This window comes from Geotrypetes seraphini, chromosome 2, assembly GCF_902459505.1.
Source record: "Geotrypetes seraphini chromosome 2, aGeoSer1.1, whole genome shotgun sequence".
Classification (NCBI taxonomy): domain Eukaryota; kingdom Metazoa; phylum Chordata; class Amphibia; order Gymnophiona; family Dermophiidae; genus Geotrypetes; species Geotrypetes seraphini.
Window position 1 is genome coordinate 3,286,488 of NC_047085.1, and position 20,680 is coordinate 3,307,167.

General features: G+C 43.5%; 1 protein-coding gene across 1 annotated transcript in view; it reads left to right on the plus strand.

The window, feature by feature from the left end:
• Positions 1 to 20,680, plus strand: part of BOP1 (BOP1 ribosomal biogenesis factor) — a 204,715-nt gene that overhangs the window by 142,674 nt on the left and 41,361 nt on the right. The window contains exons 10-12 of the mRNA XM_033934857.1: positions 2,172 to 2,241; positions 11,151 to 11,283; positions 11,450 to 11,630. Of these exons, the coding sequence (XP_033790748.1) occupies positions 2,172 to 2,241; positions 11,151 to 11,283; positions 11,450 to 11,630 (384 nt within the window). The remainder of the gene's footprint in view (positions 1 to 2,171; positions 2,242 to 11,150; positions 11,284 to 11,449; positions 11,631 to 20,680) is intronic.

The following is a 20,680-nucleotide window of genomic DNA, read 5'->3' on the forward strand; positions in this document are numbered from 1 at the left end:
TTTCTGCTATCCTCATCTTCTCATTCATTTCCTTCCATCCACTGTCTGCCTTCTCTGTCTCTTCCATATGCTCTGTTACTGTGCTTCTCCCTTCCATCTCTCCCTCCACCCCCACCCCAATTGGTCTTGGACCCATCTTCTTCCCTCCATCTTCTTCCCTCCACTCCCCATATACTTTCCCAGTTCCCTTCAGCATCTGTTTCTCCCTACCCCAGTTCTCTTCAATATCTGTTCCCCTCCACCCCACCTTCCCCAGTTCCTTTCAGCGTCTGTTCCTCCCCACCCCACCTTCCCCAGTTCCCTTCAGTGTCTGTTCCTCCCCACCCCACCTTCCCCAGGTCCCTTCAACATCTGTCCTTCTCCACCCCACCTTTCCTCCCTTTCTCCCTCCCTGACCCTTACGTTCACGGCAGGCAATTTCTCTAAATTTGCTTCCTATGAGCAGCATTGAAATCACTTGTGACTGCAGGAAAGGTCGTCTCTGATGCAACTTCCGGTTGCATCAGAGATGACCTTTATGGCAGACATATGGGATTTCAAAACTCCGGCAGCTCTCAGGGAGCAAATTTAGAGAAATTGCCTGCCGCGAAGGTAAGGGGCAGGGAGGGAGATGCTCAGGCAGTGGCAGCGATTGGGCGGCAGCGATCATTAAGGAGGGAGGGAGATGCTTGGGTGGCTGCAGCAGCTATCAGTAAGGAGGGAGGGAGAATGGTCCGGAAAAAACTTTTGTTTTGATGCTGTCACTAATGGCTTTTCCCAGTTTTGTGATTTACTTGTCCTCAGAGAACTTCTTTTACACCTCACTAGTTTTGGCTTGTTATCCTGACAAAAATGGGAGAAAGAATCTAGCTAGAGAATCCTATTACAGTGGAACCTTGGTTTACCAGCATAATTCATTCCAGAAGCATGCTCGTAAACCAAGTTACTCGTATATCAAAAGCGAGTTTCCCCATAGAAAGTAAGGGAAACTCGCTTGATTCTTTCCACTTCCCATCCCCCCTCCACTGCCACTGGCGCTGCTCTACCCCACCCCATCCCCAAAAGACCCCCTCCACCCCCAAGGCCACTGGTGCGCTTCTACATCTCCCCCCCCCCTCCCCGCGAACCAGCATGGCTCCCCCTGCCCGCAAATGCTGCCCCTGCGAACCGGCATCGCCCCACCTCACGAACGCCCGCCCCCCCTCGTGAACTGGCATCCCCCGCCTGCCCAAACTGCAAGCTTACCCCCCAATGTGACACCAGCACGCAGCACCAAGCCACAGGAGGTGCCGGTGCCTGAAGATTGTGCCTCTCCTCCGACTGAGCCTTGAGCATCTAAGAACATAAGCAATGCCTCTACTGGGTCAGATCTGAGGTCCTTCATGCCCAGCAGTCCACTCAAGCGGCGGCCCAACAGGTCCAGGACCTGTGCAGTAATCCTCTATCTATACCCCTCTATCCCCTTTTCCAGCAGGAAATTGTCCAATCCTTTCTTAAACCCCAGTACCGTTTGCTGCCCTATAACGTCCTCTGGAAGCGCATTCCAGGTGTCCACCACACGTTGGGTAAAGAAGAACTTCCTAGCATTCGTTTTGAATCTGTCCCCTTTCAACTTTTCTGAATGCCCTCTTGTTCTTTTATTATTCGAAAGTTTGAAGAATCTGTCCCTCTCTACTCTCTCTATGCCCTTCATGCTCCTGGCCTTCTGACTCTTGTTCTCTACGAGAATTTCAGAAAGAGGCGGGAGCCAGAAGGCCTTGAGCATGTGCAGATGCTCAAGGCCCAGTTGGAGGAGAGGCATGATCTTTGGGCACCGGCACCTCCTGTGGCTTAGTGCTGCGTGCCGGTGCCACATTGGGGGTGGTAAGCTTGCAGTTTGGGTGGGCGGGGGATGCCAGTTCACGTGGGGGGGTGTTCGTTCGTGGGGGGGGGGTGATGCCAGTTCACGGGGGGCAGCGTTTACGGATGGGGGGCCATGCCGGTTAGCTGGCGGGGGAACTCGCAAATTGAGTCAATGCTCGGTTTGCGAGTCATGAGTTGCGAGAATGTTTTGCTCGTCTTGCAAAACATTCGCAAACTAGTGCACTCGTAAACCGAGGTTTGACTGTATTATTTCATTTCTTTAACATAACTTAAAAATTATTTTCATTTCTACAGCTGAACCTAATGCCTTTCCATCTTCTTGTCTGTAGGTCTATCGTGGACACACCAGCCTTGTGCGCTGTATCAGTGTATCCCCCAGTGGGCAGTGGTTGGTGTCAGGTCAGCTTTATTCTTTTATTTATAATTTTACATTTAAATATCAAGTATAAACTTGTACAGAAAGCAAAATTTAGGCCAAGAACTTGTTACAAAGAAAATGCTTAAATTTCAACTCAAGTCCTCCATTTTTCGGATCCAAAATGTAAGATTTTAATAGGTAATATAAGTAAGACGAATAAGATTATTTTAACTGAACTCAGGAATGTCCCATCATTTTCTCCTTTTATCTTGGGCTTAGCTCTTATCCTTTTCCTTTTCCAGTCGTGATAACGACAGGAACGTTGTTAGCTGGAAAGGTTCAAAGAAAACGTATTTTTGAGACAAATAAGAACATAAGAAATGCCACTGCTGAGTCAGACCCGTGGTCCGCTCACGCGGCGGCCCTCTGGTCTAAGACCAGCACCCTAACTGAGACTAGCCCTACCAGCGCATGGATACCGCAAGTAAAATGCCGCTCCAGGTTTTAAAAGTAAAAATTCTCTGGCCAAGTCTGGATACAATTGTATTCTCATACCTAAGAATTGCTTTTGCTTGTTTTTAAAGAAAAGTCTCAGTAACCAATTTTTATCCGGTGCCAAAGCCACCGTTAATAGTAAAGTTGCAGGTGTCGCCCTTTCCTTGTCAGATAGTTCCAATAAAGTGGAGCCATTCAAAGTTTCCTGAGCAGTTTCTTGCTGTTGTTTCTGCAGATTATGAGGGAGATAGTAAACTTGTGTAAATCTCCAAAATTTCTAACATGTATTTCTTCAACATCTCCCTAGGGGTTATCATAGTAACCCTAGGAAAATTCACTAATCTTAAATTATTACTGTGAGAAAAATTCTCTAAAGACTCAAGCTTTCTCCTAAGATTTATATTGTCTTTAATCAATGTTTCTTGAACCTGTTTGGGCTGCTATATTTCTTGATTGATATTTCCAATTACCTTTTTAGATTCAGTTACTTCAGATTTTAAGTTCTGAACTTGATTTTCTCTTCTAATTGGTGAAATTGGGGATTTATTAAATTTGGTATACTAGCTACCAGGTCCCAGATAGAATCAAGTGTCGCCTCTCGGGGTTTCTGCACTTGAGGTAAATGAAACCTAGATTCCAATTCCTCACCAGCTGACTTTTTTCCTCATTGATCACTCTCCTGGATTCGCCCGAACCTCAGTCTCCATGCCTGGGCTCTCCTGCAACTGTAGAGAGTCTGGCTCCATGCTCCCCTCAGTATTCTCACCGGCCTCCAGAGTAGAGTGAGCTCTCACTTCCGAAGGCTCCTCCACCCGCGGGGAGCTGGCAACTTGTTTCGGGACTCAGAGTGGTTTCCAGGCTCAAAGAGATTAACTCCATCCCGCCCATCCGGAGCGTCTCTAGTGGGCGGGGAGGGGTCACCGACGGCTGGAGGGCACCCTGCACACCCTGGAACAGCTCCTCTATGTTGCTCGAACCGGCTGCTCTGGAGCTCCTCAAGGCCCCAGATGAGCTCTTTCCTCTCCACTTTGGCATCACCATTCCCAAGGTAAATTTAGCGAAAGAAAATCTAATCTAGAGCGAGTTCGCTGATGCGTGACGCTCAGCTAGACTAGTCAGCAGCCATCTTGGATCCTATGGGTGAGATAATTTTTTTCCAAGGTGGAAATAGACTTTAATAGGGTATCAGTGATGGGGACACTTTTTAATTGTTTCTTTATTTTCTGTTCTCTATTTTATGGTTTAAAAAATTGAGTTTTATTTTACATCTTTAGTGTTTGAAAGATCAGCAAATCCCCATCCTGCAGTGAGAAGGGTATAGATAGGTATAGGCCACTACTCAGGCAATGGGCCTGATGGGCCGCCGCGGGAGCGGACCGCTGGGCAGGATGGACCTATGGTCTTCCTCAGCGGAGGCAACTTCTTATGTTCTCTTCACAAATGAGCAAAGTTATCAACAAAAAAATAAGGCCAATATGTTTGAATAATGATCTAGGAAAGCATGAGAGGGAGGTTCTGGAAGCCAAATTTAGATGCCTAACTAGAAAGCTAAAGTCTGGACCTCCAGGATAGCATTAAGAACATAAGAATAGCCTTACTGGGTCAGACCAGTGGTCCATCTAGCCCAGTAGCCTGTCTTCACAGTGGCCAATCCAGGTCACTAGTACCTGACAAAAACCCCAAAGAGTAGCAATATTCCATGCTACCAAACACTCCAAAAACCTGCCAGAAAAACTTGAAAAAGAGACCCACCTAGAGGCAGAAAAGATCACAAGGTTCTAAGAGTGGCGACTAAATGGCCAAAAAACTGTGAACATAACGCTAAATCACGTGAATAATATGAATATAATTTAATTTAATTTAAATGGAGTACCCTCAGTGTGATAGGGCAGCGAAGGGAGATATACTCCAGCACTTCACATAACGAGACAGGGACCAACAAGCCCCTGCCCCCACACCGAGGATGGGGCAACAGACCTGGACCGCAAAGACGTGGCCGTGTGCGCCGAGGACATATAAACCGCAACCAAATGCCATCTTACAATCAACCCCTAACACGCTCGCAGGCAGCGAGGGGTCAGTAATGGTTAACATTTCAGGTGTTCCCCTTACCTCCACTCAGATACAGGTGCTTGAGAAAGGGTTGTCTTTTGTTCCCATGACCCCGCTGCATCGTTTCACCTCCCATTGTGATGTGGCCCGCATTATTAGGAATTTACAAATTAAGTTATTCTTTTCTGATAAAGCCTGTAATCGGGATGATTCCTTGTTTCATGTTAAATCCAGTTGGGTTCCCCCTGGCCCTCTTGATGCTCACATTAGAGATTTTCGGGACCTTGTACTTAGGGACATTGACCAGCTTTATAATTCCCGGAGTAGTCGGAGGTATTCCAACATGACCAGGGCCATTGATGCTTTGAGGCTCAGTCCTGATCTTAATATCAAGCCAGCAGATAAGGGCGGAGCGGTGGTTGTACAATCTAAATTACAGTACCAAACTCAAATCAGCACTCATATTTCTAATGTGGCATGGTATAGGAAATTGAATGCTGATCCTTCTGCATCTTTGCGACTAGAAATCGGTGAAGTAGTACAGTCTGCATTAGAGAGTAATTTCATCACCAAAGCCAAGTTTCTCACCCAAACTCCCAGTCATACTCCTTATTTCTACACAGTCCCTAAAATACATAAAACGCTTGATAATCCTCCTGGGAGACTCATCGTGTCTCTCCAGGGTACCATTCTTGAACCTTTGTCTAAAATGGTGGACTATTTTTTGAAGCCTCAAGTGACCAAAGCAAAGTCTTTCATTCTAGACACCACTCATTTTTTGAATCGGATTAAAACATTGCAAGTTCAACAGACTGATTTCTTAATAACTATGGACTTGGAGGCGCTTTATAGTAACATCCCTCAGTCTGAGGCACTCCATATTGTGGACACTAATTTGGCCTCTCTTCCTGTGGACAACCGTATTCCAAAATCCTTTTTGATGACATTATCTACTCTGGTTCTTAAAAGGAATTTTTTTGAAGTTCAGGGAGACTTTTACCTCCAGACCCACGGTGTTGCCATGGGCACTGCGATGGCGCCCAATGTGGCAAATTTATATGTCACCAACTTTGAAGATAAGCTTTTGTACCCTTCTTCATGGATGACGCATATTGCTGTTTGGCTACGATACATTGACGATGTATACCTGATATGGACTGATTCTGAAACTAAGTTTGGTGAATTTTTATCATGGTTAAATGCCCTTGATAATCATTTAAAATTCTCTGCTACCATCAATTTGACTAGGGTCACCTATTTAGACACTGTGGTCATCAAAGGAGATAATCAGTTATTTACCACAGTGTTCAGAAAAGCCACTGACCGGAATACGTATTTGCACTATTCGAGTTGTCATCCCTCTCAGTTAAAACAATTACTTCCGGTCAGTCAATTCTTAAGGATATGTCGTATATGTACCACCACTGCTGAATTCAAGGTGCAGGCCAAATTACTAACCCAACGCTTCAAAGCCCGTGGTTATCCTGACTGGACTGGACAAGATCATCTTAAGCTAAGTCGGTAATTAGAAACATAGAAGATGGTGGCAGAAAAGGGCTACAGCCCATCAAGTCTGCCCACTCTGCTTACCCACCCCCTGTCTATGCTCTAATAACCCAGTTTTCTTATCTTGACCCTCGTAGGGATCCCACATGGGTATCCCATTTATTCTTAAAGTCTGGCACGCTGTCTGCCTCGATCACCTGCACTGGAAGCTTGTTCCAATGATCAACCACTCTCTCTGTGAAGAATTGATTCCTGTGGTGGGAGCTGGTTGGGGAGGTTCTCAGAGTGGCTTCTTAATTGACCTTACTTGTGTTCACTGGTTGGTGGTGATTTATTTTTCACTATTTTTGATTTATTATACACAAGGAGGTATCCTATGATGGTGTGGGGGCAGGGACTTGTTTGTCCCTGTCTCCTTATGTGAAGCGCTGGAGTATACCTCCCTTCGCTGCCCTATCATACTGAGGGTACTCCATTTAAATTAAATTAAATTATATTCATATAATTCACGTGATTTTGCGTTGTGTTCACAGTTTTTTGGCCATTTAGTCGCCACTCGTAGAACCTTGTGATCTTTTCTGCCTCTAGGTGGGTCTCTTTTTCACCGATATAGGGCAAGCAGTGGATTCCCCCATATCTTTCTCAATAAAAGACGATGAACTTTTCCTCCAGGAACTTGTCCAAACCTTTCTTAAAACCAGCTATGCTATCCGCTCTTACCACATCCAGAGCTTAACTATTCTCTGAGTGAAAAAAAATTTCCTCCTATTGGTTTTAAGAGCATTTCCCTCTATAACTTCAAGTGTCTCTTAGTCTTTGTAATTTTTGACAGAGTAAAAAGAAATCAATCCACTTGTACCTGTTCTACACCACTCAGGACTTTGTCACCCCTCAACCGTCTCTTACCTCTTTAGTCTTTCCTCATACGAGAGGAGTTCCATCCCTTTAATCATCTTGGTTGCTCTTCTTTGAACCTTTTTTAGTTTTGCTATATTTGTTTTACATAGAAACAGAAAAAGACGGCAGATAAGGGCCGCGGCCCATCTAGTCTGCCCACCCTAATGACCCTCCCCTATTTAGCTCTGTTCAGAGATCCCACGTGACGATCCCATTTCTTCTTAAAATCAGGCACGCTGCTTGCCTCGATCACCTGAAGTGGAAGTCTATTCCAGCGATCAACCACTCTTTCGGTGAAAAAGTATTTCCTGGTGTCGCCGTGCAATTTCCCGCCCCTGATTTTCCATGGATGTCCTCTTGTCGCCGTCGGACCTTTGAAAAAGAAGATATCTTCTTCTACCTCGATACGGCCCATGAGGTATTTGAACGTCTCGATCATGTCTCCCCTCTCTCTGCGTTCCTCGAGTGAGTATAGCCGTAATTTATCCAGCCGTTCCTCGTACGGGATATCCTTGAGTCCCGAGACCATCCGGGTGGCCATTCGCTGAACTGACTCAAGCCTCAGGACATCCTTGCGGTAATGAGGCCTCCAGAATTGTACGCAGTATTCCAGATGGGGCCTCACCATGGATCTATACAACGGCATAATGACTTCAGGCTTGCGGCTGACGAAACTCCTACGTATACATCCTATGATCTGCCTAGCCTTAGATGAAGCCCGCTCCACTTGATTGGCAGTCTTCATGTCTTCACTGATGATTACCCCTAAGTCCCGTTCTGCAACAGTTCTTGCTAGGATCTCGCCATTTAGGGTGTAAGTCTCGCATGGATTTTGACTGCCAAGGTGCATGACTTTGCATTTCTTGGCATTGAAACTCAGTTACCAGGTCCTAGACCATTGTTCCAATAGGAGTAGGTCGTGTTTCATATTGTCCGTTGTGCTCTTGCATCCAGAATTGAACGCAGTACTCAAGGTGAATGATATGTGCCACCTTCAGATGAAGTTAGAAGCTCCTTAACGAGACCTGGTTCCAAGAAAGAGAAGGAATTGGAAATGACTACAATTCATCAGAAGGCCTTTCATGGAAATCCTTGATTCTGGCAAATAATGGACAAGGCAATTCAAGTTCTACTATTCTTACATAAAGATGACCACCAAAAGATCTGGGAGATCGGTTCATTGATTTCCTTTATTACCAGATGTCCTAAAATTGATTGACTGAAAGCCAGCAATAAATGGTGGTAAATGGAATTGACTCAGAAAAGAACGATGAAGATTTGCAGTCTAGTGAACATCCTGGCATTAGGAGACAAGAGAATTGATACATGACAGAAAAATTTTCATATAAAGATGTGCAGATTGATGCACTTGGGGTGCAGAGATCTAAAGAAACCCTATATAGAGACATAGAAATAGAGAAAAATAAGGGCAGATAAAGACCATGTGGCCTATCTAGTCTGCCTAACCATACAATCTGTTATCACCTCCTTATCCTTAGAGATCCAATGTACTTGTCCCAAGCTTTCTTGAATTCAGACACTCTTCTTGTCTCTACCTCCACCGGGAGGCCATTCCACGCATTCACTACCCTTTCCATGAAAAAATATTTTTTGGAGGTACTTCTGAATCTGTCCCCTTCTACTTTTATGCTATGCCCCCTCATTCTAGACTCCTTTCAATTGAAAGAGACTTACCTCATGCACATTTATGCCATGTAAGTATTTAAACACATCTGGAATGCTGCTACTCTTTGGGGTTCCGGAATCTTGCAAAAATCAATGTAGGCCTGAACAGGAAGCCAGTGCAATTCCATCAAAAGCAGGGTTGGTCTGTCAAATCTAGTTTTATTCAGAATTCAAAATACTTTGGAAAATTGCGAGTCATGGAATCAAGGGTGAAATACTCACGTGGATCAAAAACTGGCTGGAGCATAGGAAACAGAGACTGGTGGGTAAATGGATAATACTCGGACTGGAAGAGCGTCACCAGTGGAGTGCCGCAGGGCTCGGTGCTTAGATCCGTGCTCTTCAACATCTTTATAAACGATCTGGACATTGGTACGACGAGCGAGGTGATTAAATTTGCAGATGATACGAAGTTATTCAGAGTAGTGAAAACGCAGGGGGATTGTGAAGATCTGCAATGTGACATAATCAAGCTTGAGAAATGGGCATCGACATGGCAAATGAGGTTCAACGTAGATAAGTGTAAAGTGATGCATGTCGGTAATAAAAATCTCATGCATGAATACAGGATATCCGGGGTGGTACTTGGAGAGACCTCCCAGGAAAGAGACTTGGGAGTTCTGATCGACAAGTCGATGAAGCCGTATGCACAATGCGCATCAGTGGCAAAAAGGGCAAACAGAATGCTAGGAATGATTAAGAAGGGGATCACGAACAGATTGAAGAGGATTATCATGCCGCTGTACCAGGCCATGGTGCGCCCTCACCTGGAGTACTGCGTCCAGAACTGGTCGCCGTACATGAAGAAGGACATGGTACTACTCGAAAGGGTCTAGAGAAGAGCAACTAAAATGGTTAAGGGGCTGGAGGAGTTGCCGTACAGTGAGAGATTGGAGAAATTGAGCCTCTTCTCCCTTGAAGGGAATAGACTTAGTAGATAAAGACAGACTGTTCACCTTCTCCAAGGTAGGGAGAACGAGAGGGCACTCTCTAAAGTTGAAAGGGGATAGATTCTGTACAAATGTAAGGAAGTTCTTCTTCACCCAGAGAGTGGTGGAAAATTGGAACGCTCTTCCGGAGGCTGTTATAGGTGAAAACAGCCTCTAGGGATTCAAGACAAAGTTGGACAAGTTCCTGCTAAACTGGAACATACGCAGGTGAAGCTGGACTCATTTAGAGCACTGGTCTTTGACCTGGGGCCGCCGCGTAAGCAGACTGCTGGGCATGATGGACTGCAGCAGCGGCAATTCTTATGTTCTTATCATATTTCTCCTTTCCCAACTTTCCTCCAAAGTATACATAAGAATTGCTCTACTGGGACAGACCAAAGGTCCATCAAGCCCAGTGGCCAAACCAGGTCCCAAATACCCAGCTAGATCCCAAGTTGCAAAACAAATTTTATGCTTCTTATACTAGAAATAAGCAGTGGATTTCCCCAAGCCATCTCAATAATGGCCTATGGACTTCTCTTTTAGGAAATTAGCCAAACCTTTTTTTTAAACCCTGCTTAGATAACTGATTTCACCACATTCTTCGACAACAAATTCTAGAGTTTAATTACATGTTTGAAGAAATATTTTCTCTAGTTTGTTTTACATCTACTACTTAGTAGCTTCATCACATGTCCCCTAGTCCTAGTATTTTTGGAAAGAGTGAACATCTACCCTTCCCACGCCACTCACCTCTATCATATTACCCTGAGCTGTCTGTTCTCCAAGCTGAAGAGCCCTAGCCACTTTAGCTTTTCCTCATAGGGAAGTCATCCCATCCCTTTTATCATTTTCGTCACCTAATTCCACTAAAATAAATTGCACACAGTATTTGAGGTACTGCATGTCCCCGTATGCCTTATCATGAAGACCACTGACAATTTTGGTAGTCTTCCTCTGGACTGACTCCATCCTGTTTATCTTTTTTTTAAAGTCTCCAGAATTGTGCACAGTATTCTAAATGAGGTCTCGCCAGTTTTTTTTCCTACTGGCCATTCCTCTCCCTATGCACCCAAGCATCCTTCTAGCTTTCACTGTCACCTTTTCAACCTGTGGAATGAGGATATTACAACCAGATAGTGGTCACTTGGTGTGACTGTGACCCAGGCTGGGGAATAGTGCAGCATGTGAGATGGATAGAGGGGATGGTACTGGGTGTGACTGTGTTCCATGTGGAAGGGGTGTGGATAATACTGCAGAAGGTTTGATATAGGAAATGTCTTACATAGTCTAGGGGGGTCAGGCATCAAATGTGACTTCATATGTACGTACATACTGTAGAAGTGTTGAACAACTTTTGAACAGGAGATCATTGTGTGTTTCAGGCTCAGATGACTGCACAATACGATTCTGGGAGGTTAGCACAGCTCGCTGTATGAAATCCCTAGGCATGGAGGGAGCCGTAAAGAGCATTGCATGGAACCCAAACCCCACCATCGGCCTGGTGGCAATCTGTGTGTAAGTGCAACTTGCAGGAGTTTCCTCTAGACTTGCTGCTTTTCGCCAGGTCTTGAGTCACTAGTCGCTGCTTTTGATTGTGTTACGCTGATTAACCTTATATCGCAGAGGGAGCTCTTCCAGTCTCTTGCTCAGCACTGATGGCCATCCTGCTCTACTCTCACAGGGAGCGTTCCGTGCTGCTGGTGAACCCCTGCTTGGGAGATAAACTGATTTCCAGCTTCACTGATCAGATGATCTCGGGGTTCGTGGATGCTGAAGAGCAGCATTTGCAACCAGTGACCTGGCGCAGTGCAGAGGGAGACGCACACAGCAGAGGAGTTCGTCTAATTGTCACACATGAGAAGGTGGGTGTCTCAGTCACACACAGGTTTCCAAGTTTATTTACAATTTGATATACCGACCATCAAACGATTTACAATTCCCAAAATTAGAGTTTACAAAATGCAATAATAAAAATAGGGGAACATAAAAACCAGACAAAGATATGGACTGGGGGAGGGGAAGATTCAAAATTACATCGGAGTCAAAATAAAAGGGAGGTGGGGAGGGAGAGAACAAAAAGGAGAGGGGAGGAAGGGAGGTGGCTTCTTAAACCGGTTGTTCTTCCAGTGTGCCTCAGTCCCTAGCAGCTCTGAGATACAGAAAATGTCTTGCTCCCACTTACCTAGTTTCCCAATTTAACCTGGCCCACACGAAGAATACATCTGTTCACCTATCCGACAATAAAGACCTGCCACTACAAAAGATTTGTGGCCAGAACCCTTGCCTTCCAGGCAGGCAAATGGAACGATTGGCTGAGTAACGTTATCACGCACTCCTCAACCTACTTCAATTTCAGAAAATTGGTCAAAACGAGTTTGTTCAATCGATTTGTAAACTAAGAATTTTTATAGCTCTGCTATTCCAACCAGTAACCTTAAGAACTGTATAGCTTTCTACTTCTTTCATTATGTAAGATTGTATTGATGACTCTGAATTGTGACCTCTTTGCTAATTGTCCAGCACTTCTTGTTATAAACCGCCTCGAACTTCATGGCTTTGGCGGTATATAATAATAAAATTATTATTATCAAGTTAGGTGACTTTAGAGCTACCTGGTCCTGTTTGTGCATATTATCTTCTAAGTTCCAGGAGAGCATCACTCTGCTGATGTAAGAAATAATCCTGTAGCCAGGACCTGCCCATCAAGGGATGCAATATCCTTTCGCACCGAGGATATGTCTCCTGGGGCTTCTGCCCAGGAGGGAAGGGTTAGGACAGCGGTTGTAGTTGATGATTCGATTATTAGGCATGTAGATAGCTGGGTGGCTGGTGGGCGTGAGGATCGCCTGGTCCTGGTGCGAAGGTGGCGGTCCTCACGCGTCACATAGATAGGATTTTAGATAGTGCTGGGGAGGAGACAGCTGTCCTAGTACATGTAGGTACCAATGTCATAGGACATGTGGGAGGGAGATTCTGGAAGCCAAATTTAGGCTCTTAGGTAGAAAGCTGAAATCCAGATCCTCCAGGGTTGCATTTTCAGAAATGCTCCCAGTTCCATGCGCAGGACCCAAGAGGCAGGTAGAACTCCAAAGTCTGAATGCGTGGTTGAGACGATGCAGGGAGGAGGGGTTTCGATTTCTTAGGAACTGGGCAACCTTCTGGGAAAGGGGGAGCTTGTTCCTAAAGGATGGACTCCACCTTAACTTGATGGAACCAGGTTACTGACACTAACAGTAGCCTCACTGCCTACAAAGTTATATTTTCCCTCTGTCAAATTCTGTGTAATATGTTGTTCCCTCACTTTCTGCATTTTGCAATTTGCTGATTGTCCACCGTTACTCCTTGGATTGCATTTATGAAATCTAAATTACATACTTAAGGTTCATATTTCCCTTTTAACTATTTCTTGTTAATAAGTTGTACCCTCACTACTTGTATTCTGTAATTCGCCGACTGTCCAGTTTTATTCTGTAATTCGCTTCATTCTGCAATTTGCCTCATTGTCCAGCTCTATTCTAAATTGTGCTGACTGATCAGCTTTATTCCTTGGGTTGCATACATGAGATCTATACCACATACTTAAGATTCATATTTTCCTTTTATCTATTTCTTATGTAATAAGTTGTATCTGTTTCTTATGTAATAAGTTGTACCCGCACTTCTTGCATTCTGTAATTCGCTAATTGTCCAGCCTTCTTCAATGTGAACCGTCTAAAAGTCATTCAACTGTGATGGTATAGAAGAATAAAGTTATTATTATTATTATATTTAAAAAGGCGAGAGAACAACTTTTAAACTAAGATTGGTGGTGGGGAGGGAGCTGACAGTCACCCAGGAGCAGATGGTTCAGTGTAGAATATTCTTGAAAGATACTTTGAATCAGAACATTTAGGGAGTCCCAATAGAGAGGTTTAAAAAATGGTGAAAGAAAACCACCCAGTTGAAACTCTTCAATTCTCTATTAAAAAAAAACCCCAACCTCTTAACTTCCTTCTTATCTCCTTCATCCCCCAGTTACAAAATCTTCCCTAACTGCCCTCATTTCTACAATCACGGATTTTAGCATCTCTCACCCTATAATTCTTGGAGACTTCAATATACACTTTAATCTCCCCAATCAACATAACACTGCAGAGTTCCTAACTTTAATTTCTGATCTTTCCCTAACCCCACTATTTTCTCTGCCGGACATACAATCGATATGATGTTCAGTCCAATAGCTATTAACCAAATCTTTCAAAACTTCCAAACTTACTCTCTCCCTTGGACAGATCATGTTCTTATCAGTCTTCAACTAAACTCCTTCATTCAATCATCTAGTACCCTATAAAACACCTATACTACCAGAAATATCAACAATATTATACTTTCTGCTATCCAGGATTCCTTTAATCTAGAATTACAAGATTTCACAAATCTCTCAACAGAAGAACAATCCTCCCTTTGGAATAGAGGTCTGCACAGGAATGGGGATCACGGGAATCCCACGGGTCCTGCGGGGGTCCCGTGGGAATCCCCCCCTAACCCACGGGACTCCCATGGGGACCCCCCTCTGGCCCACGGGACTCCCACGGGGACCCCCCTCTAGCCAACGGGACTCCCACGGGGATGGAAGGCTTTGGAAGCAGGGTTCGTCCATACAGTAAAAGAGGGGGTTTATAAGTTAATTACCTGAACAGAAAACAAAAAAAGGGTTCCACCAAAGAGATTCCATAAGGAAAACAGCAGCACAGACACAAAAGAAACTGTGGAATTGATGATCTTGTCAGAAGTAATTGCTGCTTTTTATGGGAACGGGCGGGGATGGAGGTAATTCCTTGCGGGGATGGGTGGGGATGGAGAGGATCCTGACAGGGACGGGTGGGGACGGAAAGAATCCTGGTGGGGACGGTGGGGAAAGATAGGATCCTGGCGGGGACGGGCGGGGATGGTTGGGATTTCTGTCCCCGCGCAACTCTCTACTTTGGAACACCACAACACAATCTCTAATGCACCATCTCGCCCCACCCCTGGAAAGATCATCAAAATTATCACCAAAAAAGAAACCATGGTACAATGAAAAACTCATTCTTCTCCACCGACAACTTTGTTCTACTGAGCATAAATGGCGCCAAACTCGGTCAAATAACTCCCTTCTTCTATATAAAGAAAAGGCCACTCAATACAAATCTGCTATACAACAAGCCAAAAAAGAATACTATTCAAAATACATAACTACTGCCCACAACTCTTTAGCATAGTTCGATCTCTATCCCCATATTCCAATAAGAAACCTCCTCCTCTATCCAAACAACCACCCGCTCCTGAACTTGCACATTTCTTCGATAAGAAAATTAAGGAAATTAGATCAAACCTAGGACAATCCACTCTCACATCCCCCCAGGATTCCACAAACCAGATAAACTGTCTATCTTTCAGTACTTTTTCTAACTTTAGACTTCCATCTTTAACAAACCTTTTCAAAGTCTTCCAATCAATAAATGCTCCCAATAACCCAACTGAAAGTATTCCCCCCTTAATTCTTAAGAAATTCTTTTCTTTCTTTGGTCCATTCTTATTGGAAATGGTTACTAAAAGTCTTACTGCCAATCTTGTCCCAAAAGCCTGGAAATCAGCTCTGGTCTTTCCAAAACTAAAAAACCAAAATCTAGACACAACTCAACCAGCAAACTTCCGTCCCATTGCTAACCTTCATCTTATTTCTAAACTAACGGAGAAAATAGTATATAACCAGCTTGCCGAATTCTTTGACAAAACCAATGCACTACATCCGTATCAAACTGGCTTTCGCACTAATTACTCTACCGAATTATCTCTACTAGGTCTCATCACTACTATACACTACTTTCTTGACCACCAAAAATCTGTTCTCCTTATCTCTCTTGATTTGTCTTCAGCGTTCGATACTGTCGATCACTTTCTTCTTATTGATCGCCTTAGAAACTGTGGCATCACAGGCTCTGCTCTTTCATGGTTCGCCTCTTACTTTAATGAACGTAACTTCAAAGTTCACTCAAAAGAGGAAACCTCACCTCCTAAAGCTCAAACTTACGGCGTTCCACAAGGCTCCATTCTCTCTCCTTTACTATTTAATATCTTTATTGCTCCTCTCCTCACTTTAGCTCAGTCTATTGGTTTCACGATTTTTGCATACGCGGACGACATTTAACTACTTCACCCCATTGATTCTTCAAACATATCCGAAATACTAGAAATTAATTCTAAACTGGACAAAATCAGTGATTGGCTTCACGCAAACAAACTTTCCCTCAATATCAACAAATCCAGTGGCTTATTTTTTCCAGCCAAGAACAACGAAATAATAAAAGGACAGATCCTTATCAAATCTTACCCTGTAAAAATGGAAACAAAAATAAAACTACTTGGTGTAATTATAGACAAAGATTTAACTTTTCAAGATCATATTAGTTCAGTGGTAAAAATCTGCTTCTATAAACTCTGGCTTATTCGTTCTTTAACTTCTATTTTCGAAACCAAAGCTATTACAACCCTTGTCCATTCATTAGTTATCTCTCACCTTGACTACTGCAATTCTCTTTATAGCGGAATTCCTCAAAAAGAATTACGACGTTTACAGCTCATTCAAAACACAGCAATAAAACTCATACATAAGTTAGGGAAATATGATCACATTACCCCCTTCTGAAAGAAGCCCACTGGCTACCTATCACACACCGCATTACCTATAAAACACTTATGCTAGTCTTTAAAATAAAACTTTCACGTCTTCCTTCCTTTCTGGACAAACTCCTCATCCCTTTCTGCCCCTCTCGGACTCTTAGATCAGCAAATCAAAACCTACTATCTGTTCTCTCTATTAAATAATTTTATTACACTAGGAAATCCAATTTCTCCGTTGTCGCCCCAACTTTGTGGAATGCCTTACCTCCCCAACTTCGCCACGAAAATCTCCTAGATAAGTTCAAGATTAAATTAAAAACGTTTTTATTTCAAGATGCATTCCACAGCTCCTAAACTTCTTATTGCCAAGTCTGCCAACCGCTTTTAAGAAGCGACCCAATCCCTAATGTTTTATCCCTCTCCCTCTCTCTTCTTTTTAACCCTAGTTTTTTGTTTTTTTTTTGTTTTTTTCTCTTTAACAATGTAACTTTACCCCCACCTTTCTTCTTCAATCCCCACTCTCATGTATGTCTTTGTAAAATGTCTACAATGATCACTTTCCCCCTTTTATAAGCATTATTTTAATTCTTCATTTTATCATAGCGTTGTAAACCGGCTAGATATTTGTTGATGGTCGGTATATTAAAAATAATAAAACTTGAAACTTGAAACTTAAGAGGAAAGCAGAGTAAAGATGTCAAATCAATTTGAAGTGTCTCTATATAAATGCTAGAAGCCTAAAAAATAAAATAGGAGAGGTGGAGGGGCATAATAAAAAAAATGTCTAAGTCTCCTTTTGGCCTAAGGCCTTAAAAGTTGAAAGTAGAAGCAGGAAAAATGTCCATTATAAAAAAAAACGCCCAAAAGGAGGTTTTTTAAAATAATGGCCTGCCTCTAAGTTCAGCTGTTTAAATGCCCAGACCACCACTACGTCTACACTAACACCATATAATCAACCTAAAAAAATCCTAACTCCCAAACGCCCAAAACAAGAGCTCTTAGGCGAAAGAGGAGCCAGTCCTTCGCCTAAAAGCTGGATTCTGTAACCAGTGTCTGTCAAAAACAACACCGGTTACAGAATCCCCCCCCCTACAACGATCCAGACAGGAGGGAGCACAAGCCCTCCTGCCCCACGGCACCCCCGAACCCCCTGACACTATCGGGGCAGGAGGGAGCCCAAGCCCTTCTGCCCTCGACACAAGGGCCCCCGCGAACCCCCGATCGCCCCCCCTGCTGACCCACCACCCCCCTCCCCGTACTTTCAAAATCGTTGGTCAGAAGGACAGGTGCCAAGCCCGTCCATCTGACAGGCCAGCCATCGTTGAATGGCTCGCCTTAGGGCCTGCCACACAGGTGGGGCCTGAGACGCCTGGGCCAACCGGAATAGGCCCAGTAGGCTTAGGCCCAACCTGTGGGCGGGGCCTTAGGCACATGGGTGTCTTCGAGAGCATTTTGGCTTCCTGGACCATGGGATATTCTTCCAAGGGCTGCTGAGCAGGGATGATGTGCATCTCTCAAAGAAGGGAAGAAGTGTATTTGCCAGCAGGCTGGCTAATCTACTGAAGAGGGCTTTAAACTATTGATGTGGCAGGGTGATCAAAACTCCCAGGTGAGTATAAACCCTCAGGTAAGTAAATCACTGAATACCTCTACAAGGATGGGAAAAGGGGGCAATGTCTGGAAAGCAGTATATACTAATGCTCGAAGTATGGGAAACAAGATTCTGGATCTAGAAGCTATGATGGAAGAAGAGGAGTTGGATATAGTGGCAATCACAGAGACATGGTTCACAGAGAGCCATGACTGGGATGTAGTTATACCGGGCTATAATCTGTTCAGGAAAAACAGGGTAGGAAGAAAAGGAGGAGGAGTAGCTTTATATGTTAAAGAACATATTAAAACCACACAATTCAGGATCTGCAGGGCAAGGAAGAGGCACTGTGGATCAATTTGGAAAGAGGGAATGGTGAATATATTTACATTGGTGTAATATACAGGCCTCCTTCACAGACGGAAGAAGTGGATAGAGATTTAATAGTAGACATTCAGAATATATCTAAAAAAGGGGAAGTCTGGCTAATAGTTGATTTTAACATGCCGGATGTTAATTGGGGTATCCCTATTGTGGGGTCTTCTAGAAGTAGGGAGATTCTGGATTCACTACAAGGAGAACTGTTCCAGCAGTTGGTAATGGAACCCACGTGGGAAGGGGTCATAATGGACTTAGTGCTTACAAACGGGGAAAGTGTTTCTGATGTTACAGTGATCACTGCGTGGTAAGGTTTAATATTAAGATGGGTATAGAGAGGGCTCATTCAAAAGCAAAGGTTCTAGACTTTAAAAAAACTAACTTTGTTCGGATAGAGGTTTACATCAAAGAATTATTGTCTGGATGGGAATGTCTGGAAGGAGTGTAAATGCAGTAGGCAAAACTGAAAGGAGTGGCAAGTAAAAGTAAGAGGAAAAGAAGGCCACTTTGGTTCTCAAAAGTAGTAACTGAGAAGGTAACGAATAAGAGGTTAGCTTTCATAAACTACAGGCAAAAATACCTAGAAAAGTTAAGGGAGGCTGGTCATTTAGTCATGAAAACAAAGATGCAAATGGAAGAAAAAATAGCTGAAACGGTAAAACGGAGAGACAAGACATTTTTTAGATATATTAGTAATAGGAAGAAGTGCAAAAGTGGCATTGTGAGACTCAAAGGTGAAGGGGAGAAATATGAGGAAGCTGGTAAAGAAAAGGCCAAATTGCTTAACAAATATTTCTGTTCTGTGTTCACGGCTGAAGCGCAAGGAAAATGGACCGCAGAAGACAAACGTGAATAGGGATGGAGGAGTAATAGACCCTGATCGCTTTTCAGAGGGTTGTGTTCATGAGGAGCTAGCTAAAATAAAGTGAGACAAAGCGATGGGGCCGGATGGTGTACATCCGAGGGTGCTGAAGGAACTTAGGGAAGTTTAGGTGGCTCCGCTGACTGACTTTTTCAATGAGTCTCTAGAGTTGGGAGTGGTTCTGGAGGACTGTAGAATGGCAGTTGTAGTCCCTCTCCACAGAAGTGGAAGTAAGGGAGAAGTAGGGAATTACAGATTGGTAAGTCTGACTTCTGTGGTAAGCAAATTAATGGAAACGCTTTTAAAACAGAGAATGGTCAAGTTTCTGGAATCCTGTATATTACAGGACTGGAGGCAACATGGATTCACTAGAGGTAGGTCTTGTCAGACAAATCTGATCAATTTTTTTTACTGGGTGACCAGAGAATTGGATAGAGGATGTGTGCTAGATGTGGTGTATTTAGATTTTAACAAAGCCTTTGACAGTGTTCCACACAGACATCTAATAAATAAACTGAGTGCCCTCGGGATGGGTCCCAAAGTGATGGGCTGGGTCAAGAACTGGTTGAGTGGAAGGCGACAGAGGGTAGTGATCAATGGAGATCGCTCTGATGATAGGGATGTTACAGTGGTGTGCCTCAAGGTTCTGTTCTTGGGCCTATTCTTTTTAACATTTTTATAAACGATATTGCTGAAGGGTGGTCAGGCAAGATTTGCCTCTTTGTGAATGATACCAAAATCAGCAATAGAGTAGACATGCCGGATGGTGTGAATAACATTAAGAAAGACCTGGCAAAGCTTGGTCTGAAATTTGGCAGCTAAAATTTAATGCTAAGAAATGCAAGGTCATGCATTTGGGCTGCAAAACCCAAAGGAAAGGTACATTATGTGCATGACAGGAGAGCAGGACTTGGGTGTGATTGTATGTGATGATCTTAAACTGGCCAAACAAGTTGAAAAGATGATGAAATTTTAGATAAAGCGTTTAATCAAATTTTAATAAACTATAAACTATTGTGAAAGCTAGAAGGATGCTAGGTTGCGTAGGGAGAGGTATGGCCAGTAGGAAAAAGGAGGTTTGATACCTCTGTATAAGACCTCATTTTGAATATTGGTCACCTTCAAAAAGATGTAAAAAGGATGAAGTTGGTCCAGAGGAAGGCTACTAAAATGATGTGTGGTCTTCGTGATAAGGCGTATGGGGACAGACTTAAAGATCTCAATCTGTATACTTTTGAGGAAAGGCAGGAGAGGGGAGATATAATAATAATAAGTTTATATACCGTAAGGCCATAAAGTTCTATGCGGTTTACAGTAGTTAAAAAAACAATAAAAGAAGTTGAATAGAACTAAAACAGTTAAAAGCCAATAATTAGAGACACTAAAATGATCAAAATAGTGCATACTAAAATTTTTATGAATTAGCTGCCTAAATACTT